The 27,476-nt window shown below is 39.3% G+C and overlaps 2 protein-coding genes across 3 annotated transcripts in view; one reads left to right on the top strand and one right to left on the bottom strand.

Moving 5' to 3' along the window:
- LOC114047323 (MORN repeat-containing protein 5-like) overlaps nt 1-17,914 on the top strand; it is a 54,092-nt gene extending 36,178 nt beyond the window's left edge. The window contains exon 5 of the mRNA XM_027868105.1: nt 17,717-17,914. Within this exon, the coding sequence (XP_027723906.1) occupies nt 17,717-17,763 (47 nt within the window). The 3' untranslated portion in view covers nt 17,764-17,914. The remainder of the gene's footprint in view (nt 1-17,716) is intronic.
- A 6,680-nt stretch (nt 17,915-24,594) lies between these two features.
- The window catches only part of LOC114047147 (LIM/homeobox protein Lhx6), a 33,676-nt gene continuing 30,794 nt past the window's right edge, over nt 24,595-27,476 (bottom strand). Inside the window, exon 8 of one of the 2 annotated variants that reach the window (XM_027867908.1) lies at nt 24,595-25,631. In XM_027867908.1, the coding sequence (XP_027723709.1) occupies nt 25,552-25,631 (80 nt within the window). In that variant the 3' untranslated portion in view covers nt 24,595-25,551. The remainder of the gene's footprint in view (nt 25,632-27,476) is intronic. The other variant, XM_027867907.1, reaches the window with a different exon arrangement.

Genomic DNA, 27,476 nt, shown 5'->3' on the forward strand with positions numbered 1-27,476 from the left:
GAGAGAGAGAGAGAGAGAGAGAGAGAGAGAGAGAGAGAGAGAGAGAGAGAACATTCAGTGAAATAGAAGACTTGCAAACATTCCTGATGAAAAGACCAGAACTGAATAGAAAACTTGATTTTCACATACCAGACTCAAAAGAATCATAACAAAATAACAAGAAAGAGAAATCATAAGGGATTCAATTAGGTTAAACTACACAGGAAAATGATACTTGTTACTCCTAAAATCTTTATCATTATTAGGCCAGTTAGGAGTATACATTGACAGAGATAATGACTACTGAGTTGAGTATGATGGTATGATAAAGGGTGAGAAAGAAGAACACACTGGGAGAAGGAGAAAGGGAGTAGAATGGAGTAAATTATCTGACATTTTAAAAAGCATGAAAAAGCTTTTATAGTAGAGAGGAAGGTGAAGGAGAATGTGTGTGTGTGGGGAGGAGATGTGAACTTTACTCTCATCACAGTTGGCTCAAAGAGGGAGTAACATATAGACTCAGTTGGGTGTAGAAATCTATCTTACTATACAAGGGGATAAGAGAAGGGGTTGGGGGATGATAGAAGAAGAGAGGGTAGATTGAGGAAGGCAAGATTCAGAAGCAAAACACTTTTGAGAATGGACAGGAGAGAGAGAGTAGGATAAATGGGTGGGGGTGGGGTGAGGTGGGGAAATAGGATGGAGGGAAATACATAGTAATCATTACTATGAAAATAAATTTACAGCAAGTTTCTCTGATAAAGACCTCATTTTTCAAGTATATGGAAAACAATCAAATTTATAGAAATAAGAGCCATTCATCAACTGATAAATGGTCAAAGGATATGAACAGGCAGTTTTCAGACAAAGTAATCAAAGCTATCTATAGACATATGAAAAAATGCTCTAAATCACTATTGATTAGAGAAATGCAAATTAAAACAACTCTGAACTACCACCACACACCTATTAAATTGGCTAATATGGCAGAAAAGGAAAATGACAAATGTTGGAGGAGATGTGGGAAAATTAAAACACTGATGCACTGTTGGTAAGGTCATATACTGATTCAGCCATTCTGAAGAGCAAAGGGCTATAAAACCATGCATACCATTTGACCAAGCAATACCACTACTAGGTTTGTATCCCAGAGAGATAAAAAAAAAATGAAAAGGACCTATGTGTATAAAAATATTTATAGCAGCTCTTTTAGTAGTGACAAAGAATTGGAAATTGAGGGGATGTCCATCAATTGGGAAATGACTGAACAAGCTGTTGTATGTGATTGTGGTGGAATACTATTGTGCTTTAAGAAATGATGAGCAGATCCACATCCAGAGAAAGAACTATGGAGTCTGAATGTGTATTGAAACATCTCTCTCTTTTTTTTTTGTCGGGGGGGAGTTCTTCCTCATGGTTTTCCCCTTTGGTTCTAATTCTTCTTTACAACATGACTAATGTGCAAATATGTTTAATATGATTATACATGTATAGGCTATATCAGATTGCATGCCATCATTGAAGGGGAGGGAAGAAGAGGGAAAGAAAATTTAAAACTGAAAATCTTATAAAAGTGAATGTTGGAAACTAAGAATAAATAAATAAATTTTTAAAAAATGATAAGCAGGACACTCTCAGAAAAACATGGAAAGACTTACATGAACTGTTGCAAAATGAAATGAGCAGAACCAGGAGAACATTGTATACAGTAACAGCAATATTGTATGATGATCTACTGTGAATGACTTAGCTATTCTCAGCAATACAATGGTCTAAGACAATTCTGAAGGACTTATAATGAGAGTTGCTGTCCATCTCCAAAGAAAGGTGGAGCCTGAATGCATATTGAAGATATTTTTTCTTTACTTTCTTAATTTTTCTTGGGTTTTCTTTTGTCAGTGCTTTCTTTCACAGTATGATTTACATAGAAATGTATTTTGCATGACTACACATGTATGACCTATGTCAAGTTGCTTGTATTCTCAAGGGGGCAGGTGGGGAGAGAGGGAGAGAAAGAATTTGGAACTCAAAATATGAAAAAAGAATGTTAAAATTGTTTGGATATATAATTGGGGAAAAAATAAAATATTAAATTAAAGAAAGAATCACATTGCCCACCTCACACATATGTAATGGATGGCCTAGCTCCATAACTCTGGAGTTACAAAGATCAGGTTCAGTCTTCAGGAATTCTCATAAATCATTCTTTAGGCTTGTGCCTCCACCAATGATTTCTCCTAGGAATATCAAAATATGGTTCAGGTCTAGATCTTTTCAGAAAAGATAATGGACCCTAATGTTCCATGCAAACACTCAGGTAAACAAATTCATTGAATATAGAACAAGCTTTATTTCACCCCAAAGAATGTGATGCTCACACTCAAGTCTTCAAACAAAAGACTCATTCCTTCCGCACGGACCTCAATCTTCCACAGGAACCTGGACATATAGTGTTGTTAACTCCTCCCCCCCACCTCAAAGGGGAAATAACTTTGTTTCACTAGAAAATCAACTTCTTTCCCCAGACATGAGCAATCCAGGTAATTCACAGTACTAGTCAAGGTCAAGGTCTAAATTTGTTCCTCAGTATCATATCTCTGTTCCTTACTGCTCCTGCCTTTAACTGGTCCAGTAACTCCTTCTAGTCTCTCCAGGAGTTTTGGTCCCCAAATTCCTCCTGCCCAGGAATTCTTCTTGTTATTCTCCGAATACCTCTGGCCCCTCATATCTCTCGGGAAGAGCCAAAAATAGTCTAGGTCTCCCACTTCCTACTTCAGTGCTCTTCCCACTCTACTGTGAATTCATGGTAGATATAGGTTAACTCAGCCATGTCAGTGACCTGGCAACAGATTATTGTGAGTGTCATCTTCTTAGATGACTGGTTCTTACCAGTCTAGCTAAGTTTGGAGAAACTCATCTATCACATTGCCTACAGAGTGATGGATTTGTCAGCTCTTGTAACACATAAAGAAATCATTGCAGAGGGGTTGTGGGGTTTTGACCTGTGACAGTGAAAGGTGTATCCAAACCAATAATAATCACAGCTTCTTGAAATATACAACCAAAATTGAATTATTTCTCTCTCTTTCTAATGAGCTATTCAAAGAAGAAAAGATCCAAATGAAAACTGACTACTAACTGGTGTTTTTATCATTGTTTTTGACATCTTAGGGGACTGAAGTTTTAAGTCCATTGATTTGGAGATCTTACAGCAGAGATAAATTTGCTGAATAAATTTATATAGTAATTACACTGTGTAAGCTCAAGGTTACTGCTATTCTATCCCAATAATGGAGAAACACGGGATGCTAAATCCCACACATTCTGGAAGTTCCCAGAGAGTTCCTAGAAGTGCATTCCAAGCTATGCAGATCTCACTTTTGATATTATTGGCACAATCCATAGGTCACTGATATTCCATTTTAATTCCATAATTACTATGTGCCAATCACACGACTGGTGAGCTGGCCTATTAGTAGCCTGAATTTGGAAGAGTTCTGTCCTTTTAGGCTCTCACCGACATATTCTCTTATTAAGGTCACCTAGAACATTGTGCTGGTGGACAGAGGAGATACAGAAGTAAATAAGGCTCAGTCCCTGACCTCAAGGAGCTTACAGTTAGTGTGCATATGTGTGCCTGTGTGAATATAGATGTGAGAGAGAGAGACAGACAGAGATGGAGAAACAGAGACAGAAACAGGAAGGGAGGGCATGGAAGTATGAGAGTGTGACCCATAAAATAACTGTAATGCAAAATAGAACCTGATAAAGTGCATAAGAAAAATGCAGATGAAGTGATTGAGTAAGGGAGGTCTGAGGAAGGACAGATTATTTCTGAGGGTGAAGTTTTTCTGGAAGAGGTACCATTTGAGCCGTCCTTTGGTAATATACAAAGAAGAGAAAGAAAGGGGCAAAGAATTTCAGATAAAAGGAATTGAATGAACAAAGGCACATAATAGAGAAAACACTGGGTGGTTAATAAGAGAATGGTACTTATTGACAGAAATAAGGATACTGGGAAGAGGGCAGCTGGTCCTGGAACAAGATGATGAATTAGGTCCTAGACAGAATTATAGATTCATGTAATGTTAGTCTAGAAATGATCTTAAAGACCATCTTGAGAATCACAGAATCATCTAGTTCTATATTCTAATTTTATAGAGAAGAAAACAAACCCAGAGAAGGTTAGTGACTTAGCCAGGACTAGGACTCAGGTTTCCTGAATCCCAGGTCAGTGTTTTTTCCACTACACCACAATCCCTCTGGGCAGCCAGAGACATTTTCACAATCTCTTGTTTATGTAATGATTCTCCTTTAGGATGGCAAGTCCACTTCACCTGAGGTTCAAACTTTCAAGGCAGATCTTTCTCAGTGGCTTCTTTTTGAACTCTAGTTCTTGGTATGGAGAAGGGCAGAACAAACACACTGGCATTGCCATCTGCTCTTAAAAAAAATGTTCTCTTTCCTTGCCCGGCTGCAAACGCCCTAAATGCAAACTGAGTGGGATCACTGGGGATGGCAATGGTCCAAAATACTGGAATGCAATTGGACTAATGATGAGGAAGATAAGCCAAATGCTTTCCAAAAACACAGGAACCTTTACCCATTAGTATAAAAGACAACGCCTAGAAATCTCATTTACTTCTTTAGGGGAGAAAAAGACTTTGAACTCTCCTCTACAGTAGTTTAGGCCCACGGCCAACATATGCAGTCATCAATATTAGAATCATCAAATCATAAAATGTTAGAGCTGCAAAAGACCTCTTATGTTTATTACTGTGGGCAAGTCACTTGACTTCTGTGAACCATGGTTTCCTCATCTGTAAAATGTAAGGCTTGGACTAGATTGTTTCAGAGGTCACTTTCAACATCATGATACTATAATGCAGAAAGTATTTGAAGGACCCTTAATTAGAACATGGAATGTTAGAAAACTGAATGCAAGAGCTAGACTCTAGAGAAAATCTAGTCTACTCCCCTCCTTATTTTTTTAACATAAAGGGAGGCCCAAGAAGGGAAAGAAACTTTCCCAAGGTCACACAGGTAGTAATTTCTAGAGCCAGAATTTGAACTCATCTTAACTTCCAGATCAGGGTTCTTTGTACCTATACCCTATATCATTGACTAATCTGGGTCAGTTCTGATTTCCCCCAAGGGATCTTCAAATGCTCCCAGGCTTTTCTTGGTTCTTAGGATTTAAAGCTAGAAGAGACCTCAAAGATCATTTAAACCAACTCCCCTATTTGACAGATGAAACTGAGGTGCAGAGAGATTGGATGACTTACACAAGGCCAAACAGAAAATAGCAGAGCCAAGATTCAAACTCAGATCAGCTGATTCTAAATCCAGTGCTCTTGCCATTATACCACAGCAGCTTTTGTGGGGAGTAAAAGGGCAGAAGGGAAGGGATGTGGGTGGTTCAAGGTTTCTAGGAGTCATCATGTCAGTGGGCAGTTTAAAGAAAAATCAAAATAAGGCACACACATCAGCACAGCTCTGAGATCCAAATGTTGCTTGACATCAGAGGAATTTGAGGGCATCCTCAAGAGCTGTGCTGTGCTGGAGTACAAGGATATGACCATGCTCCTATGTGTGTACAAGAAACAGAGGAAAGAAGTTAGAATGACGGAGAAGAGATCCAGAGGGACAGCTTTAAAGGTTGGGGCAGGAAGAGGCAGGAAAACATTTAGACCTCCAGCCAAGTCTTGAAAGCATCCAAAACAGATGGTAGGAAGCATTCAGGAAGGGCTTTCAGCCACCAGATAGGTTTATCGAAGTGATGCCATCTTCCTCCCTTTGGGGTAGTGATATTTAAGGATCCCCTGCTTGGCAGCCTTTCACCCTGGCCTCAGCCTTCAATTTTCCTGGTGGAAAAGGGCCCTGTTATTGAGATTCTGGGCATTCTAATAGTTCTTTTGGCCATCTTGACTGGAGAGAAGTTATAATTGCTCAAAAATTGAAATTGAATCACTAAAGGCAGAAATGGCGATCTTAATTGTCTTTTTTTATGAACTGCCACTTGACTTCTTTCAGCCTCAGTTTTCTTCATCTGTAAAATGGGAAAATAAATATTTGCCCTACCTCCTGCAGAGTTGTTATAAAAATGCTTTAAAAACTTTAAAGTGCTGCTGAAATATGAAATGATTGATGTATGGATATTTAGAACAAGGCAGTATTTTTGGAGGTCTAGTCCAACCTCCTGTCCATTTTATAGATGACTTTTCTCTGATCACATAGGATAATGACCATCCATTTTCATATAAGGAGAACAAGCCAATTCATCTCTTTTGGGAAATGTGATACAGGTCAGAGAATCTTGATTCAAATCCCAGCTCTACTGTTCACTCATGTGGCCATGGGCAAGTCATTTAACTCCTCTCTACCTCAGTTTCTCATCTGTAAAATGGGAGGTTTGTAAAAGGGGATTTCTAAGTTTCCTTCTATCTCTAAATCTTGTAATTCTATAATCTTACACTTTGGGGATAAGAAGACAGGGCCATATCTTTTAGAAACTGTGTTTGGAATACTATTACTAGAATGTGATGTCCACACTTATTAGAAAGGAAATTTCTAGGAAAAAAGAGCAGTTTGCTTTTCCTGTAGAATATGGAATGGAAGGAGGAAATCAGGGCAGGATTTTCATTAGATTCTCGACCATGTCCTATTTTATTCTTGTATCCTGGGCACCTTCCACAGAGCATTGCATATAGTCAAATTGTCAAGAATTATTTCTAGAGGTAGAAAAAATAATCTAATTCTCATTTTAATGAATCCCTAAACTTTTAAATAAATTATTTGATTAGGAAGTACCTCAGACATAATTTAGTCCAATCCCCGAGGAAAGTTAAAACACTTGAACCAAAGTCTCTCTGGCATAATTCAACCATCAGATGCATCCATTTTCCTTGGTACTTTTTTTTAGGCAAGTGGTAATGTTCATTCATGCAGACTACTAGGAACAAATAACTAAGCCTCATATAAAATGGACAATGCCATGATCCTGCCATTAGCTCATCTCTATGCATTGCCTATAATAAACTTGAAATTGACAAACCTCTCAGCAAATTAATTCTTTTTTACTCACAGTGTGAATCAATAGTGTCGTAAGATTGGGGAGGGATTGGGAAATGAGGTTAGGGACCCTTAAACTATCAGAAAACAAATTGTTTTCAGGTCCTTTCTAGTACCACTGTGATTGATGTGATATTTACAAATGAGTCTTATCTTTTGTTAAAGCACCCCCTAGACATTTGAGTTCAGTATAATTCATGTTAAATTGTTGTCTCTTCCTATAGAGTATGCACTCCATTGAGGGCAGGGGCTATCCATTTTTGTCTTTGTTCTTGGAAGAAATGATTCTTGGAACACTGTAGGCACTCAATATATGCTTATGGACTGATTGAATTCCAAAGACATTTGTTAAGAACCTCCTAAAATCACTGTGCAAAGTATTGGGTACACAAAGATGAAAAAGAAAATAGGCAACATCTCTGCCTTCAAGGAATTTGAAGCTTAGTAAGAGTTTGGGAGGGAAGGAGGGCTGAGCTTATACATAAATAACTATAATCCATATTACAAAATGATTAAGTACACAGGCTCTAAGGGCCTCAGCTTTAAGACCAGACTGGTTTGAATTGGGGGGTGTATCTACTTGAAAGTAAAACTGCACCCTTTTACAAATATTCTGTGATTCCTACTTTTCATAAATCTGATGAAACGAACTTTCAGTTGGGTAAGAATTTGTATAGTAAATGATTACAATTTTAAGAACTCTTAAGTCAGTTACAGTATTTTATCTGGCAATTACACGTGATTTATTTTTGCACTATATAAACTTCTCATTATAACACTGGTTACAGAACTACAGATAAGGTAAAGATAGCCTTAAGTACATGTTTCCAGATGATTGTAACTTTCTCGATAAATTATCCTTTGTCTAGTCTAAGAGATGACTGACACAGGGATATTTTGACTAAAATTCACTCAGGCATTTCAGAATTGTCCTAGTTGTTGTCCTTGTCTTAACAAAATAATAATCTCTTAAAATTTCTGAGGCAGTATGGTATGGTGGGGAAAAAAAATGGACAGTCAGAATTCCTGGGTTTGGGTCTCAGGCTATGTGTGACCTTGGGCAAGTCACTTTCCTTTTGTGGGCTTCAGTGTCCTCATCTATAGAATAAGGGTTTGGGGGCCAGCTAGGTGGCACAGTGAATAGAGAGTGGCCTTGGAGTCAGGAGTACTGGAGTTCAAATCCAGCCTCAGACACATAACAGTCACTAGCTGTGTGACTCTGGGCAAGTCACTTAACCTCAATTGCTTTACCAAAAAAAAAAAAAGAATAAGGGTTTGGATTAGATAGCCTATATAGTATTTTTAAGTTCTAACATTACCTAATGAGGTTCAGCTCTGGCTTTCTATATTCTGTTTTAGTACTCTATTATTCTATGTTCTAAGGCCCCTTTCAGTTCTAATAATTTATGATTCTTTGAATTCATATCTTAGAAGAAACTGAGACTCAGAGTTAAGATTCCCCCTATTTTACCATGTTCTGGTGTTTTGCTGTGAAATATTTCCTGGATTTTAAAAGTTAATCTATGTATCAGGGTCCTAGGGATGCAGCTCATGTGCTGACATGCTCATTCATATTTGTATACTTTGATGGATCTATTGTTAAGGATACTTCCTTCACTAGTGTACCCATGCCATCTTATCCTGTGCATATTTTGCACTGTCATTCTATAAATTCTCCACAAAGAATTTACCCAATAAACTGGAGACCTTCTTCTGGTTCTTTTAATATTCCTTGGCTACCAGTGTAGCTAAGCACTTAGGCCTTCTACCTATTTTCCCAAATTCTCATTATGTGACTGGCTCACCTCTTTTTCTCAACATTCATGTCCTTAATGGTATCTCTTTTACCATTTCTGAAGTCACTGTTGATATTATGCTATAGTCTACTCACACCCAATGTGCCCTCTAGGTTACCTGTAATTTTGATTCTTCTTAGATCATGATGTTCTATAATTTGAATGTTTCTACTAAGTGAATATTAGTTGTTTTTTTATTCGACTTTTGTTTAGAAAAAGTAAATTTGGGGGGAAATATGGTAGTGAGAAGTTTGGGATTATCCAAGTGTTGTACAATATTCCAGATGTGACACAGCTTCATCTCCTCAACTATGGGCCTACCTCATTTTGCTGAAGCAATATCGTGTAGTGAAAAAATAATTTATTTTGGAGTCAGAGGACCTGGGTTCAAATCCCAGTTTTACTGACCTTAGGTAGATCACTTAACCTCTCAAACTCTTTCCTCATTTGTAAAGTGAACAATTCCAGATCATATGATTCTTGTCCTGTTCAACACATTCTCCATCTGTAGTATGTGTTAAAGGTATATGTGTGGATGACTTCACTTAAGTAGCTGCCCATCTAACTGCATGATATAATTTGGGAAATTATGGATTCTTTACTTGGTTTTTCCTTCATGGATTGATAGATTAGTTGATGTCTTGAGCACCTGTAGATCTCACTGGGTGTCCTTATACTATTTTGGTGTTTGATGAACTCAAAACAATGTCAGCTGCAAACAAGAACATCTGGAGAACCTCACCTGTGTTATTTATGGTCCCTGATTTGGGGGAGGGGTGCTGCGGGATGGAAGAACTTGTGAATTCATAGGTCTGAGGAACCTATGCTTTCTACCAATGCATCTCAGCACCTACTCTGCAGCCCATTGTCTCAAGGTTGCCTGGAGCCCTGAGCAGTTCAGTGCCTGGTCATACACACAGCCAGTGTGTGGCAGAAGTGGGATGTGTACATAACTCCTCCTGACACCCAAGTCTGATTCTCCATTCTTTGACCACACTACCTCTCATGGTCAGTCATGTCTGCTAAATGTTCTAAATGTTAAGTGTTTGACCTAACTACTTACCAAGAGTCAATTTAAGTTACCATATGCAATTCCCTAAAGGAAAAAGGCAGGCTGTTTCTACTTCCTGAATTCATTCACATAATAAATATATTTTGACATCATGACTATATTATTAAATGCAGCCTGGTTAAAGAAGGTCAGCCAATCAATGAGTCTTTTAATGTCCTCTCAAATCAAGTCATTCCATTCTATTCCTCTCATCTCCTTGTCTTATTAAAACATAGAATGTTAGAGGTGTAAGGGATTTTAGAATATAAAATGTTAGAATGTTGAATGTTAAAGACAGAAAGGAACACTCGAAATAGAACATCAGAACACAGAACAAACAATGTTAGAGTAGAGAATATTGGAGTGGAAAAGGACCTTCACAATTGTCAAGTCTAATCCCATTTTATAGATATGAAGACTGAGGATAAGAGAGGGGAAATGGCTTGCCTAATGTCATAAAACTAGGTAGTGGCAGTTTCTCTGAATCCTAGCCCAGGACTCTGTGGGTTGATGGATATTTCTGATAGGAGAATCCTTGGGTTTTGGGTTTGTGTTTTTTTTTAAGTAGCCAAAACATTTCATAAAATTTATTAATTCTTAAACAGACCTTCTTCTCTTGAACAAATCTTGAAATTTAAATATGGACTCCAACCTGACTTCATAGAGTAGCACAAGACAATCTCTGTAATAACCCATCAATTAAACACTAGTCCTTTCAAGAGTATCAGTATAACTCCAAAATCTCTGTTTCATCTGCTCCCTGCTCTTCTTTCATCACCTCTCACTTAGACTATTACAATCACCTCCTGACTGGTTTCTTTGCTGCCTTCACTCTCCTCTTCTAAACTGTTCCATACTTTCTAGTAGATTAATCTTCCTGATATGCTATTCTGCATTTGTCATTCCCTTGCTCAAAAATCTTCAATGCCCAGTTCAAGTACCTCTTCCCCAGAAGCTTTTCTGGAAAGCTTCCTATCCAAAAGTGATAGCTCTCTCTTTTCATTTCATAGGAAGTTTATCATATTCCAATTTGTTCTTATTTATTTCTGAATGTTATATCCCCCTACTGCCTTATAAACTCATGGATTGAGCTTCCTCAGAATTTAGCACCCTGTAATGAATATAGAAGGCACTGAATAAATGATTAGTCTGTGATTGTAAGGATATATCATAGAGATGAAAGAGACCTTAGATTATCATGGAGTCCGACTCCCTTAATTTGCAGATTAGAGAATTGAGGCTCAGAGAGATGAAGGAGATAAAGGAACTGTCAGAATTCACACCCAGGTCTTATATTCTAGCAAATATTTTTAATCCTGAGAAAGGTCTTTTTTTTAAAGCAACATTTGGGGAAAAGATTAGAGCTTCTAGGAATCTGAAAGTATTCCTTTTGTATTAGTAAAGTATGCCCCTTGAGATCACCAAAAAGGGAGAAAAGCAAATAAACTTTAAGGGATAAATGTAGCATAAGAAAAACTGTTCTCCCTGTTCTCTGTACTGGGGGGGAAGAGCCGTGCTCCCCTTAATTGTGCCCAGGGTAATAATTTACAATTGATTAAACAGTTTGCATTTTTTTTTCAATCTCCTTTTTTTCCTCCATCTCCTCCTCCCCTCCCCCCATGGAAAATTACCCAAGAAGGTGAAGATGTGCTTAGACAATCATATTACCATATTCCAACAATCACAATTTGCAAAATAATAATTACATCTCCCGCTATCTGGTAGCATTAATCAAACTGCCAGGTTTCATTCCATTTTAAATATTGATGAAATGTGATTTTTCAGCCTCACCCTGGTGTGGCAGGGTTATGGAAGCCGGCAGAGACTGACAAGGCGAGATGGATAGTGAGCAGGCAGCTGCTATAAAAGAGGACCGGCATCTGTGATTTAAATTGGTAGCTGCACAGTCAGGTAGAGTGTAAAAAGGGTAGTCAAGAGGCTGTTAAGTCCAATTACTAACAATCAGGGAGGGGTTTGAAGACTCGTTCAGTACAATAAACCCAGTTTGTCTTGTTTCAGAGGTTACTACTGAAGAGGTTGCAGCTGTACTGATTCGAATAGCCCTAAAACTATAGTACTGTAATTATCAACCAGTCTTCTTTTCGTGTGGCAAAAGTGTGTTTAACCAGAGTTTAACTCTTTGTGTTCTGACATGCCACTGCCTCTCCACACACCCAGCTATCCCCCAGGCCCAGGCAGCCAGGCCATACTTCAGAGCTTTCGGCTTTGGTAAATTCTGAGGCACCCCCTCCCCTACCTCCAACACCTCAGGCATTAAGGGATCCCCAAGCACTTGGAGAATTGATTTAAGGCCCAGGGTCCAGAATGAGAAACTGAGGTACAAGGCCTCTAGTCAATTGTTCCAATTTCCCCAGGCCACATCAAAAAGAGCTAGAGGGTAGAAACAATGCAGGGTGGGGCCTTCATTCTTGAGGATAAAGGGGAACCTGGCGTCCTTGGGTCTGTTACCTTTTCATGACTCAGAATATCAGCTCTTAGCAGATGGCAGCTTCATCCCTTACCTGGCACCCAGGAAACCAGATAGGTGGTGGAAAAACACCAAAAGCCATGGCTTCAATGCCCTCCCCCCTTTTTAAGCACATCTTCCACTTCCCAAGATCCCCTATGTTCTTTGTTCTCTGAGTTTCATCGATTGATTGTCATTCCAAAAAAGTCAATGCTATCTTTGGCTTCATAAATGGAATTGAAAGGTAGCATGGTAAATGGATAGGGCACAGGACCCAGAGTCTGGAAGAGCTGGGTTCAAATTCTTCCTCAGATACTTACTAGCTAAATGATCCTGGCCAAGTCATTTAACAACTCTCCACATGGATTTCCTCGATTGTGAAAGCAGGGTCTTGCTATGATGGCCTCTTAAGGCTCCTTCCAGCTCTCAAATCTGTGAGCCTAATCTATGATGTCTAGTGTCCAGGATGCAGGAAGCAACAGTCCTGCTACCCCCTGCTCAGGTCAGATGACTTCTGGAGTCTTCTATTCTAGATACCAGCTAGATTGGATTCCTTTTTGGCTCCTGTCGTGATTGCTGTCTCTTGTAGCCCCATGCCTTAGCTCACACTATACTGAAATGTCTTCCTTCAGCCTTTTTGCTGTTAAATTCCATCCCAAATGCCATCTCCTTAAAGAAGCCTTCCCTCATCATCCAGCTGACAATAACCTTTCTCCTGAGACTTGCCATGTAATACTCCGAATTATAACTGTGTTAGTGTCATCTCGTCATCAGTTGGGGTAGCATCTTCCCCACATACAATGAGTCTCCTGCACACAATGAGTAATATTTGTTGTAATCAGGTCCAGTTGTAGACACCATATTTTAGGGAGGACATTGAGAAACTGGAGAATGTTCAGAGGAGAATGACCAACACCCATGAAGGGATATAAAACCATGTCAGGTTAGAATCAAGGACTTGTGGAAGAAATAACTAGAAATAGCTAGTTTGGTCTAGAGAGGAGAGAATTTAGGAAGAACATGGTCAGTTTGTAAGTATTTAAAAAGGTGTCAAGTCAAATAGGGATTAAACTTGTTCTGCTTAGTCCCAAAAGGCAGAACTGGAGCACTGGGTGGTCCTATTTACCTTGAGCACAATGAAAGGGATCATGGCTCTTTTCCCCCTTACTCCCCTCCCCACCCACAAGAGGATATTGAAAACAATTTCTTTCTTGTTGAAATGGGTTTCTATGTAGAAGAATTCTTTTGTGAAGCCTTTTGTAAAGTGAAAACCCAGCCTCTAATTTATCTTTTATATTACAGTGGATTTTCCTATACAGGCTGTCCCCAACTAACAAACTTTGTTCCAAAAAGTTTGTTTGTGAGTCAATTGTTTGGAATGTGTAACACATTTTTCCCATGGAAACAATGTTATAAATGATGGTTAGGTTCCCAGGCCAACCCACCAAAGCCTATGGAGCTGCACTATAGTGCTCTTAGTCCAGGGTGCAGATTGGACCCTGAGAGCAGGAGGCCATGTAGTGCAGGATGGGGAAAGAAGAATAGCTCAGCATCTTCTCTGCAGTGATAGTCTCAGAGTGTCATCTGGGACTCTGAGAGGTTAAGTGACTCGCCCAGTGTCACACAATATGTCAGAGGCAGGACTTGAACTGGAGTCTTCCTGACCCAGAAGCCAGCTTACCATCTACTATATGCTGTGACTTAACAACAGAAATGGTCAAGTCATATGCATTCATTTCTATAGCATTAACATTTCTATAGTATGATATTATTTATAAAATGCTTTCCTCATAACACTCCCATGATATAGGTTGTGAAAATAATGTCTCCATTTTGCAGATAAAGAAATTGAGATTCAAAGAGAAGAAATTACTTACCCAACCCCACGTAGAGAGGCAACCATAATGGATGAGGCACTGGATTTAGAGTAAAGAAAATCAATGTTCAAATCTAGTCTCAGATACTTACTAGCTGTGTGATCCTGAGCAAGTGACATAACCTCTCTGTGACTCAGTATCTTCAGCTATAAAATGAAGGGTTTGATGATAATGTTAATAGATTGGTGGCCTCTTAGGCCCCTTATAGTTCTAAATCTATGATGCTGATTTTGTCTTCAGAGTCTGGGTCCTTTTCTCTTCCCACTCTACAAGGATACTTAGTTCTCTTTCTCTCTCTCTCCCTCCTCCCCTTTATTCAGTAGAGAGCCAGTCTTCAGCAAAATTTTGAAATTTTGTGTGTGGTCTTTGGCCACTTCTCATTTCACTTTCTAACCCCCTCCCCAGTTTCCTAGTATTGATCTTTTTGGGTTTCCAGTGCCCTCATCCTTCTCTGAGTCCCCTATTGGAACAGTGCTTGTAGGCCTGCCCTACACTAAAATGTCCCACGTACCAAACTTATTTACCTCTGTTTCCCACATTTAGAGCTTCCATTCATACATTTACTAGTTCTCAAACAGACTTTAGCAGGAAAGAAATGATTGGGCCAATTTACACAAACATGAGTTATAATCCTTTAAACTTTCAGGAGACTCCTCAATTTAAGTGACTCTCTAATAGTAACAGTGTAAAAAGTCTTGTTATTGGATTTTATCTAAGGGAAACATATTCACCAACAAGTTATATGCTGTCTCTGAAATACCATTGGCTCATTGTGAGGCTTATAGCTGGGAAACAGCCACTCTTCCCAACAGCACAGAGCATAGTATAAGCAAGCATCCTAAATTTCCTAACCTACAGTGGGACTGGCCCAGGCTACATTGAGAAAGACCCAACCCTACTCTCTTTCACATGACTCTGGACTGGAATAAATGACATTTGCACTGTATCCAACTGATTTGGTTTGTTGTACTCATTCTGCGTAGTAGGCAAAGGGCCTTGAAGGAGCCTTGGTTGGGGAATAGCTAAACGAGTTGTGGTACATGAATGTAATGGACTGTTACTGTACTGTAAGAAAAGACAAATATGATGAGTACAGAGAAGCATGGGAAGACATAAGAACTGATAAAATAAGCAGGATAAGGAAAATAATACACGCAATGACTAACATGTTGTTCAGTTGTTTCAGTCATGTCTGACTCTTGGTCACTTCATTTGGGGTTTTCTTGGCAAAGATACTGGAGTGGTTTACCATTTCCTTCCCCAGCTCATTTTACAGATGAGGAAACTGAGGCAAACGCTGTTCACTGACTTGCCCAGGGTCACACAGCTAGTATGAAGCCGGATTTGCACCCAGGAAAATGAGTCTTCCTGACTCCAGATCCAGCACTCTATACTTTATGCCACCTAGCTGCCCCACACACAATGACTGAAACAATGTAAATGGAAAGAACACAAAATATAATAATAAAACTTTATGATGTGCAACAAAAATGATCACACTTGTTCCCAGAGAAGAGATGAGAAAATAGATCTCCCTCCTTTCTCTTCAGAGGTAGGGAACTGTGGGTGTGGAACATAGCATAAAATGTCCGACTTGGTTCATGTGCTGGTTAGTTCTACTGATCTTTTTCTTTTTGTGTGTGTGTGACAAGGAATGGCTCTCTGGGTAGAAGAGAAATACATTCAGAAACAAAGCTGATGTAAAAACAAGAGCGATCAATAATTTTCTTTAAAAATGAAGGAGCAACTTTGGGGCAGAGGGGCACATCACTCTCCTGTCCTCTCACAGGGCCCTACTCTAATTCTGGCCCTCTTTTGCTTTCACCTGTACTATTTTAACAGCCTCCTAAATGTTCTTTCTTTTTCTAGTCTTCACTCTTTCCAATCCACCATTAACATCACTGGCCTAAGTAATCTTTGTACAATGCTCAGGTGTCATCACACCATCCTTTATTTAATGATGTCCTTTGCCCATAGGACAAAATACAAATATCTTAGTTGATTGATGGATTGATTGATTACAAAATCTGGCTCTGACCTCTTTTTATAGCTTTACTTGCCAGGAACTGTTCTAGGCGCTGGCAATACAAATACAAAAGGGAAATAGTCCATGCACTCAGGCAGTGTTTATATTCTATAGTGAGTCACCAGTTGATTCATTATTCCCTGATCTCATGGCCCATCTCTGCCTTTCTTTATGCACACAATAATGGAATGGTTTCTGCCCCTCCCCCATTATTCCTCACTTTCAGATCCCAGTTCATATGCCACCTCCACCAAATCCTCACTGATTCCTCCCAGATGTGTTCTCTTCCTTGCAAGTCTCTCATACTCTGGTTGAACCTCTCCCTATGCACATAACAACTTGTGTTATAATTATTTGTGTATTTATCTTATCTCCTCCTCCCTCCCCCATTATAATATCCTTGAAGTCATTTTAGGGGTCCTTTTTCAACCTAGCATAGCTCCCCCTCCCACATAAACATTTAATAAATGTTTGTGGGAATTAATTGAGTTCTGAAGAATAGGAAGTTATTTCTCTAAAGCAGGGGTTCTTAACATGGTATCTCTGAATTTAAAAAAATTTGATAGCTGTATTTCAATAGAATTGTTTCACTGTGTAATCCTATGTATTTTGTTTTATGCATTTAAAAACATTATTCTGAGAAGGGGTCCATAGGCTTCATGTGTGTGAGGAAGAGAAGTCTCAAAATACTCTTTACTTGTGGCTAATCTTACTAATGAGACTTCCTAACTGGTAACAGCTCATGAACTAAGAGCAATTGTAATGAGCTACAGGGCTCTATAAGGCGTCTTTTTTAATTTTCCTCAGAAAGAGAAGTTGGGACCTAACTGTATGGAAAAAGAAAAGAGCAAATATTTTCTAACATTATATCAGAAACTCTGCACCTGAAATAGAGCATAATTAATAGGATTCGTTGAGATTTAAGGTCCTACAGCTTTGTACCAACTCCATGAAGAGATTAGCATTTACTGTAGGCTTCCAAATTATTTCAGGAGTATGGCCCAGAGGAAGGCTAATTGTTTTCAAACACCTTGTAGCTCCCAGTGTTCTGCAATGGGACATTTTTTGATCCTATGAAGTGACTGGAATCTATTGTAGATTAGGATGCTCCCTCATTTCAGGGACAGAACCTTGAAAAGGACTAATCTCTTTTTTTCTAAACTCCTCATGCCTAAAGCAAGTAACTCAAGATTAGATTAGCCTCTACAAATGACTCTAAACAACCCTTTCCCTTCATTTATAAAAAAGAATCAACCTCTTTTGGACCATATGGGACAGTTTTGGGAATCCAGGGGCCTAGGCCACTGAACAGAACAAAATTAGCTGACCTCTAAGGGGACTGGCTTATCCTCTTCCACAGACAAAACAGGGAGGGCCCGAGTTGGGAAAGTCTTTGCAGGAGACAGCCTCTTCCATACCCTTGTGATAATAATTCCTTTTCTGTTGCAGATGATGATGAACATGAATGGATCATACGGACCTGTCGGAAAGGCTGAGATGAGTTTATTGGCCATAAGGCTAAGCTCTGATCAGCCTTACTACTTCTGGGATCAATGGATACAGTTCTTGAGGTTGACTATCTCTCTAGAAGGAAATATTGACAGTTTCATTGTTTGCCTGTTTTAAGTAGAAATAAAGGTCTTTGGGATTCACTACATCTGAGGTATAGAAGGGTCTTGCTTGCAGGGAGATACAGAAGTATTATTGAGGCCAGGTTCTCACTTCCCAAAGATCAGTCCCTTTGTATTTACATTATAATCACAAATGATCACCTCTCTGTTTCAAAATTTAAAACATAGCCATGCTGGATGACCTAACTACAATTCTATAAAACCACTTTTGTCGTATCATATGCATAAAAAAGCAGTGAGGGTATTCTAGATTGAGAGGGGAAAGGTCTGAATTCAAGCACTGGCTGTTTCATTTGCTAATAGTGTGAAATGGGGCATACTACTTAACTTCTCTGATGTTATCCATAACATAGGGATAACAGTATTTTCCTTTTTGGAGTTACTAGGAGGATCTAATGAGATAACTTAAGTAAAAAGTGTCATGAACATGACATCTGTTATCATTATCATTATTCCAGGTCAGTGCACTAGCATTTATTAAGCACCTGTTGGACCATAATGAGACTGGCTGCCTTGGGGTTCTCCAGTCTATGGCCACTGAATAGAATACAATTCACTGGCCTGTAAGGGGACTGGTACATGCTCTTGTGTGCAAGGCACTCTACTAAATGCTAGGTATACAAAAATGAAAAGATGAAACAGTCCTTGCCTTCAAGGAGCTTACATTCGAGTGGAGGTGGGGGGTGGGGAGTGTTCAATACAAAAGTATGGCTTAAAATAGTGTCAGGAATGATAACACTCTGAATGAGTCAAATGGGTTGTCCAAAATTCTATGCAAAGTCCAAGTGGAATAGGGATTCTCTACTAATGATGGGATTCTCTAGATGTTCTTATTTGTGGATAATATAGTGTGAATTGTATTAAGGCCTGGAATACTAAGGGGTCTCCCAAATGAAATCAGTGGCATTCAAAAGAGTTAGTTTAGCCAGCCACCATGGAAAGACAAAATGGATGAGAAATACACATTGCTTAGAAATGATACATAATTGGATCAGTAGTCTATTGGTTTAGTCTATGAATATATGCATATAAAAATTTTTGGACAGGTGCTGCAAATGGATAAAAAAGTCCAAAATTAAATAAAAGTAAAAATTTAGAACAAATCACATTTGGGCAGTTACTTTCAATGATCCATGTGGACATACTCATTAGATTGGCAAAGTTGGCTTGTGGGAAAACAGATACCTTACATGTTATACACTGTCCACTCCAGCCATTCTGGAAAGCAAAGTGGAATTATGCCTCAAAAGCTATTAAACTGAATTATCTCTTAATTAAGTAAGAGTACTACCAAGTCTATACCCCTCAAGGGACAAAGAAAGAGGAAGGTCTCAGACACATAACACTTACTAGCTGTGTGACCTTGGGCAAGTCACTTAACCTTATTGCCTAGCAAAAAAAAAAAAAGAGGAAAAGGATTTATATACACAAAAAATTCTTATAGCAGCTCTTTTCATGGTGGTAAAGAATTAAAAACTGAGAGTGCTCATCAACTGGGGAATAACTGAACAAATTATGGTAGATGAATATGATGGAATACTATTGTGCCATAAGAAATGGTGAAAGGGATGGTTTCAGAAAAATCTGTGAAGACTTTTATGAACTGCTGCAAAGTGAAGTGAGAAGAACTAGGAGAACAGTTTATATGATAACAACAGTATTGTAAAGATAAACATCTTTGAAAAAAATTAGTAATTCCGATCAGCACAATGAACAGATCCAAAAGACTCATGATAAAACATACTATCCACCTCCAGATAGAAAAGAGATGGACTCAGAGTACAGATTGAAGGATATTTTCTTTTGTTTCTTTTCTATCCTTTTCTTTTAGAGATGGGGAGGGAATTTGTTTTGCATGTCTATACATATTTGCAATGGCTTTTGTTCTTGCCTTCTCCATGAGTGGGGGAGGTGGAGGTGGGAGTGAGAGAATTTGAAACCGAAAATGAAATAAAATAATATTGAATTTTTTAAAAATTATCAACGTGGAGTGGTGCAAAGAGTATTGAATTTGGAGTCAGAAAACCTGGGGTAAAATCCTGTCTTTGCTGCTTTCTTCCTGCTTTCTTTCCTGCCAACTTAACTTCTTTCAGACAGAGTTTCCTCATCTGTAAAATGAAGAGGATGGACTAAATGATCTCCAAAGTTTCTTTTTGTTCAAAATCTTAAGCTGCTTGCTGCCACCACAACTCATATTTTTGCCCCTGGGGATTTTTATGAGTGTGAATCATGGAATATCATGATCTCAGAAGAATCAAATCAAGCCAGTGTTAGAAACTCCAAACAAGAATGGGTTCTCAGCAGCATCCTATTTGTAAGAAATTGAAAAGACAGTTTATGGGAAATATCTATGACATAACATTGACTCCTCCTTGCAATGTCAGGCAAAGGTACGTCTCCCAAAACCTTTTTGCCCTGTTTATCCCCCAGAAGGCACCAGATCCAATACTGTATGAAATCCAACCTAGTATTTACAACTATGAGAGTCATAGTGTCCAGACTGAGAAAGGTAACAATCTCAACTGTTTTCAGGTCTAATCAGACCATAACTGAGATATTATGTTTATGAAGAATCAGATACCACATTTTATTACAGAAATTCACATTATAGATACCACATTTTAGGAAGGGCAGTGAAAAACTGGAACAAGTCCAACAGAGGGCAATCAGGAACCAAGAAGACCATGCCTCATGATGATAAGTTGAAGGAGATGGGGTTGGTTAGGTTGTAGAAGAGAAGGCTCTGGTTGAATATTTGTTTTCAAGTATTTGAAAAATGTCATATAGAAGAGAAATTAGTCTTGTTCTGCTTGGACCTAGAGGGTAAAACTAGGAAAAGTGAACGAAACTTGTATTGAGACAGATTTTGAAAGTGGAAACTGGAGGACCATTTGTCTGGGGTGCTATAAAGGAAATGTATGCCTGGGCATGGTATCTTTGAATCAAAGGGGGCTTACAATAGGTCATGGAGTCCATCCCTCTCTCTTTCATTGGATGACTAAGGACAAAGGCTCCACTCCCTTGGTGGGTTCCAGACATGTCCTCTGTTTCTAGTCTATTGGGAGGAAAAGCAAGAGTGGTTGCTTCTAATTGTCTAGGTGGTTCTAATTATCTAGATCCCATTTGGTAACTTCTTTTTCTCCTTGGTCTGTAATTCAGTTTGAATACACTAAACAGTGACTGGACCTGAGCCTGAGCTCAGAGAAGCATTGAGGCAGAAGAGCTTATCCTACCACATCTGCTAGTCTCAATAGTCAACTCCATTCTTCTCAAGTGTAAACTCAGTTTAACTCCCTCTCTCCTGGTCATGGTTTCAAATCATGGAACATAGTGATTGCTGAAGAACTAAAACCTATAAATCACTCAAAGAGCAACAGAAAGATGCAAGGTGGGCACAAATAATATCAAACATATGCCTAACTATGATTTTGTGTGTGAGAAGTTAGGAGCTTTTATTAGCAGAAAAGGAAATGCACCAGTTTTATGGCAATAATAAGACAACAGATAGAAAACTTCAGTGATACATTGGTATTGCCATGATTCTAGCAGAATTGAAGCCCTTTTAGTATTTGGTAAATTGAAGATTTGTAGTAAAGCTTGGAAAATGGTTTAGGATGAAGGCATAGAAAGATTTTAACCTGGATCTTTGATGGATAGAGTAATGCACACCTCAAAACTACATAGTGCCTAAAAGTCTGCACCACATTTTTCTCACAACCCTGTGAGGTAGGTATTACAAATATTATTTTCCCCACTTAAATATAGGCATAGAGAGATGACACAGCTAGCAGATCATGGAGACAGGAGCCAAAGCCAGGTTTCTTGTGATTCCCAGCCCAGCACTCTTTCTACCCTACCCTCCTGCCTCCAGATCATTCTCAGCATTCTAAGTACACTCAACACTCCAAATTTGACGTGGCATCTGCTCTGTCCCCTACAGCAATGGCAGAAAGTGCTAGTTAGTGGTGGTGGGAAACTGCTTTCTTTTTCTTCTTCTTGGAGCTAGGGTAACAGACGGCATTGATTGGGTAATTACACCAAGCAATACCATTGCCAGTTTAATGACCAGTTTGCTAACTGGGAAATTGTAACAATTTACCAGGAATATGTGCTAAGCTCCCTGGCAGCTGGTGATTAACCAAATAATCACACACTGGGACAGGGGCTCCCAAGGCGTGATCTATCCACTAAGAAGCAAGTGGAAAAAATGGAATTACATCATTTTCTTGATGTAAGTGCCAGCACTTCTATTTGCATTAACTTTATTTATTACACAAATAAGACATTTACAAAGCACACAACATTAAAAGTATGTAACAAAACAGACATTGGTTTTACAAAAAAGTGCTTACAATTTTTTTAAATTTTTTATGTTTTTGTTTTTCTTTCATCTTCCCTTTTGTTTTGTATTTAAATAAATATGAGTTTTGACTGCCTGCTGTGTCCAAGGCTGCTCTAACCATAGTAGTGGACATCTGTTGGATCTGCAGCATGCTGGGACCGCATGAGCCACTTTAGGGATACAACTCTGGGGCAAAGTCTTAAGTAGAACTTGTGTCTGTGGTGACTCCTGTACATGGTTCACCCATTGATCTCCCCTGCAAGTTGGGATTGGAGGTTTTAACCATAATGAACAAAAAAAATCACTAGAAAGATTTTGGTAAGCAATTTCTGAATCCACTCCCTTCTTTGAGATCTGGGACCAGCTGTTAAGGTTAAATACTGTTTATGATTCAGAGATCTTCTGATGGGTTCCCCCTCCTCTGCCCTGAGTGTTTCAGAAAATCATTGCCACTTAGAGCTGGGAAGGGCCTTAGAACATAGAATATTAGAGAGGGACCTTAGAATATAGAAGTTTAGATATGGAAGGGATCTTAGAATATAGAATGTTAGAACATGGAACATAGACTATTACAGCTGAAAGGGACTGTAGAATATAGAATGTTAAAAACAGAACATAGAATGTTGGAGTTAAAAGGAACCTTAGGTGGAAAGGATCTTAAGAGGTCATACAACTTGACCATTTTAATTTTGCAAACTAGGAAGTGGAGGCCCAGAGAGGGGAGGGGACTTGTCCAAGGTCTCCAAACTCTGTAGAGGACCCTTTCTGCCCCACCAAATTTTGTCATAGTTTGCCCTTGCTGTTTCTGTAAATAGCACTCAAGCACACTTTAATCATGCATCATGAAAGACTCTTGCCTTCTGTGGTTCATTCTAACATATGTGCAGTAAACACAGTTAACTGTGATGGAAGCTAAATGGAATGACCTGAGATAAAGTTTGATTAGTGGTGACTGCAAATGAGAAATCAGTCAGATGATTTTTGGAGTATTTAGATACTTAGCAGAATGAAAGAAAGTCATAATCTTGGCACAATAAGGTATTTTTCTATGTGCATAATCACTGTTGTTTTAAAGTCACGTAGATGCTGGACTTGGAGTGAAAATCTGGGGCTTAATGGATGCGAAACTTCCTAGAGAAAGAGTTTTTTACTTCTCCCCGGAGGAATAGGCTCTGGAGGAGGCATGGGGCAAAGCAGTAGGTCTCTCTGGCGATATGTGCAGAGACTATCCCTGAGGCAGATGCCAAAAGCCTCAGAGCCCTGGGTGATCACAATATTCGGACTGCTTCAGTGACTTTCTCACTTGGGAGCAGCTTGCCATTTAATGAGCTGGTCTTGCTTTGTGCTACAAAGCCTACCTGCTTCTCCCAGAGGGGGCAAACTGGTGAGAACCTCAAAGAACAGGTAATGCCCAGTGTGGAAGGTCAGCCACTGTTTCAAGGAGTCTCCTTCCTCAATCTTCGTCCGAACTCCTTCTTACCCTTTCGCTGGTTTCATTAGTCATGAGATAAAACAACTGCCTAGATGAAGAGGGGATAGGGGTACAAGTAGATTCTTGTTGTCCTACTTAAATAGCCTGAGTATCTTCCAGAGCCTAGCTGAAGAGTAAATCTAACACTGCCTTCACTCCTTAACAGAGGAGAATCATTGACACGCTGTTCCATTGTTAGTTTGTATGGGGCTGTCTCTAGAACACAAAGGTGCTATGATCCTAACACATTATCTCCTTATCTTTCTAACAGAAAGCTCCCAGTTCAAGTTTAGAATGAGACCCATCATCAGATATTCACTTTGTCCTGCCATTAGCTCTTTTCTTTAGGACCCTTACACTATGGCATTTTGGGGGGAAGAGAGCTGACCTTGGCCATTCATGCCCATCAGATTCAGTCCCTCTCTGAAATGCCTGGGGCTCTGGCCTGCTAACGGTTCAACCTCTAAATTGGCTGAATTTCACAGTGTTGCCCTTATCCTGCTACTGCAGGTCTTCTGTGCTGGCTCCATACAAAAAACTTATTTAGAGGTGTTTGCCCCCTACTATATCCATCTGCTGAAAGAGTTAAAGATGCATTCATTCTGATAAAATAACATTTTTGCTCTATATTCTGTATACAAGTTGTATAACCTGAAAGACTAATAATTTTTTCCCCTCTCAATTTCCATCTTGTTTCTATTTATTTTCTTTAAAAAATGAGTTCCTAGGGGCAGCTAGGTGGCACAGTGGATAAAGCTCTGACCTTGGAGTCAGGAGGACCTGAGTTCAAATCTGGACTCAGACACATGACAAGTACTAGCTGTGTGACCCTGGGTAAGTCACTTAACCCCAATTGCCTCACCAAAAAAAAAAAAATGAGTTCCCTTTCACTGAAGGTATTCAAGCAGAGGCTGAAGGGCCACTTGGCAGGAAAAGGATGCATGCTTTTGATGGGGATTGGATGAGATGACCCCTAAGATCTCTTCCAACTTAGAGATTCTAAGATTCTGTGATTTACATCAATAACTTGGTCCCTAGGATGAGATTGGAGTGAATGGTTAGGTTTCTCTGCTTGGTTTGCCAAGTTTTTCTTCCCTAGCTAGGCTTTGCAGTAAGCTGGAGAAAAGAGGAACAACTACATTCTGAAAACTGGCAGCTGGATATATATCCACTGACTTAAAGGTTCAAAGACTCCCATAGACATCATGCCCAGTATGGAACCACCTTTTCTTCTGACTGGGTAAGCTCTTCATCTGCATGCTATGTGGCTCTCAGAGCTGGTGAGTCTCACTTTGTTCTCTGAATTAACTTGACACAACCAGACAGATGGAAATGATAAAATTAGAACACAGTTTTCTTTTGGGAATTTCCCACAAAAAACTGTATAGTTTCTCAAACAAAAGCAACTGAGTGGATAACATTTGGGGTTGTCAACTATTCAGAATTCATAGATGGTCTCAAGGAAATGGATAACAAAGGCCAATATTAAAAAAAATTAAATTGGATATTGTTACTGTCCTGACAATTTAATTCTTTCTTAATTCTAATTCATTCAAGTTGAAAATTATTCCAGTTTCAATAAAAATAAAAGTTTTTTCACCCTGTTTCCAAATATGGGGGAGCTTTGCCTTCCAAGAAGTGGCCTCAACAGTGTTCCCAGTAGCTCTGGGGATCCATGCTGGCTGGCCTTGGTCTGCACAACCCCGGGCCTGCTTTCAGCAGGAGGGGAAGAAAGGCCCCGGTGGCTGAGTGGGAACCTGGAACTGGCTGGTGGTTCATGGGAATGAATGGAAAGGCTGAGGCAGAAACCACTAGTCATAGGGGGCAGACACACAGAATGTCAGTGACCGAGGGGCAGCTGTGGAATCACCATAGACAGATGTGGAAGAGTCTGCGTAGTCAGTACTGAAAAAGGATGACCTGTTGGGAGGAGAAAGTAGACAAGGAAGGTTAGACAAAGACATTAAAGCTTCCCACCCATCGTTCTGACAGTCATTGCCCTTTAAAGTCATGCTCTATGACTGGCTTCTGGCTCCCTAAAAGAACTAGTGACTCACTCTTGTTGCTACTGCCAGTAAAATGTTTTTCCTTCACTGAAATAATTGAGAACAAAACTTTATTTAAAAAATGTATCTGACATGGGACTTTCCTTTTATACTGAATAATGTTCACACCCATAGACCCAGAGGCAGGCAGTATGGTATATGACAGAATGAAGGATGGTATTGGGTGAAGAGAATAATGATGATGAAAATAGTTGACATTTATAAGGTACCTGAAGATTAAGTGCTTTGACATTCATTACCTCACATGATTCTCATAATAACTCAGTGCTGTAGAAAATTCAAATATTATTCCTTCCATTTTATAGGTGAGGAAACTGAGGCTTAAGAATCTGAGTGACTTTCCCAAGGTTACTCAGCTAATAAGTGGGAGATCTGACCAAATTAGACTCAGCAACTCTCCCTTTCAACCCACCAAAGAGAAATTGACTTCCCCAAAAATAGGAATTAAGTCTTCTCTGAGCTAACTAGCAAAGTCCTGTGTTCTGGGAATCCATCCACAACAGGCATCTATGATCACTAATAATCTCTCAGAGAAGACTGCATCGTGAACTCACTAACTCCATTTGGTCTGCTCAGAGCACTTGAGTTGAAAGACCCAAGACTGGGAGCCAGAAGATCTAGGTTTGAGTCTCATCTCTGCTACTTTCTATGTGACCTTAGGCACTGATGTCACTTCTATTTCTTACTTTCCTCATCCATCAGAGAGAGATAATAACTACTTGCACTATTTATTTCACACAGTGGTTTTATTTATTTCACATATATCATGTATATGAAAAGTATCTGTAACCATAAAGTACCATATACATGTAAGTTATTATTATTTACCTAATCCCATCTCCTGGCTGTTCAGTCCTGCCTGCTCTCTTTGCCTTATTATCCATTTGGTGCTAGAGCATTTTGATGGCTCTTAACTAATGACAAGAGACTCCAGTCCCCTGATTGGAGGAGGCTTCCCTTTCCTCTCAGTCAGGGAAAACAATGTCTGGAAGTGACCATAGGCAGGAAAGGCTTCAAGTAACCAAGTCCATTTCATGTCTTGGTCCCTTTGGTTTGATCTAGACAGAGTGAGAGAAGTGACAAAGTGCTCCATCCTACCTACACCTCACACAGGCAGAGGAGGAGAAGAAAGGAGTAGGGAAAGAGATTTAGTGGATGGTTGATCATTGAAGGGTTGCACTGAGATGGAATCAAGAACAAAGAACGTTAGACCACAGAACATAAAACATTACCCCTGGAAAAGATGTTAAAACACAAAACATTATGTTAGAGGTGGAAAGGATCTTAGAAATGAGGTGACAGTTCATCATAACTGTAAAGGACCATAGAGATTTTCTAGTTCAACCTCCCTTATTTTACATATCAAAAAACTATGGCCCAGAAGAGTGATTTGGCCAAATTAACACAGTAAGTCAGTAGCAGATCCAGAGCTGGTATCCGTTCAATGAATGTTTCTACTGATTTATATTACTTATTGAAAAATGAAATAATACAAGGTGAGTGTTAGAGAGGACTGTGATAGAAGTAGCTAGATGTATACCTTTTGTTTTGGAGATAAGTAGCCCTTGAAGTGAGCTTAGAACCTAACAAGGTGAGATTTGAATACATCTTCCCAAACTGCCCCCTCTCCTTAGGTTTTCCTCCTACTCCCAACATCATGTTATGAAATGCTCTCTAAGTTAATAATCCCCAGCCAGAG

Source organism: Vombatus ursinus, unplaced genomic scaffold (genome assembly GCF_900497805.2).
Source record: "Vombatus ursinus unplaced genomic scaffold, bare-nosed wombat genome assembly UNPS02014786.1, whole genome shotgun sequence".
Classification (NCBI taxonomy): Eukaryota; Metazoa; Chordata; class Mammalia; order Diprotodontia; family Vombatidae; genus Vombatus; species Vombatus ursinus.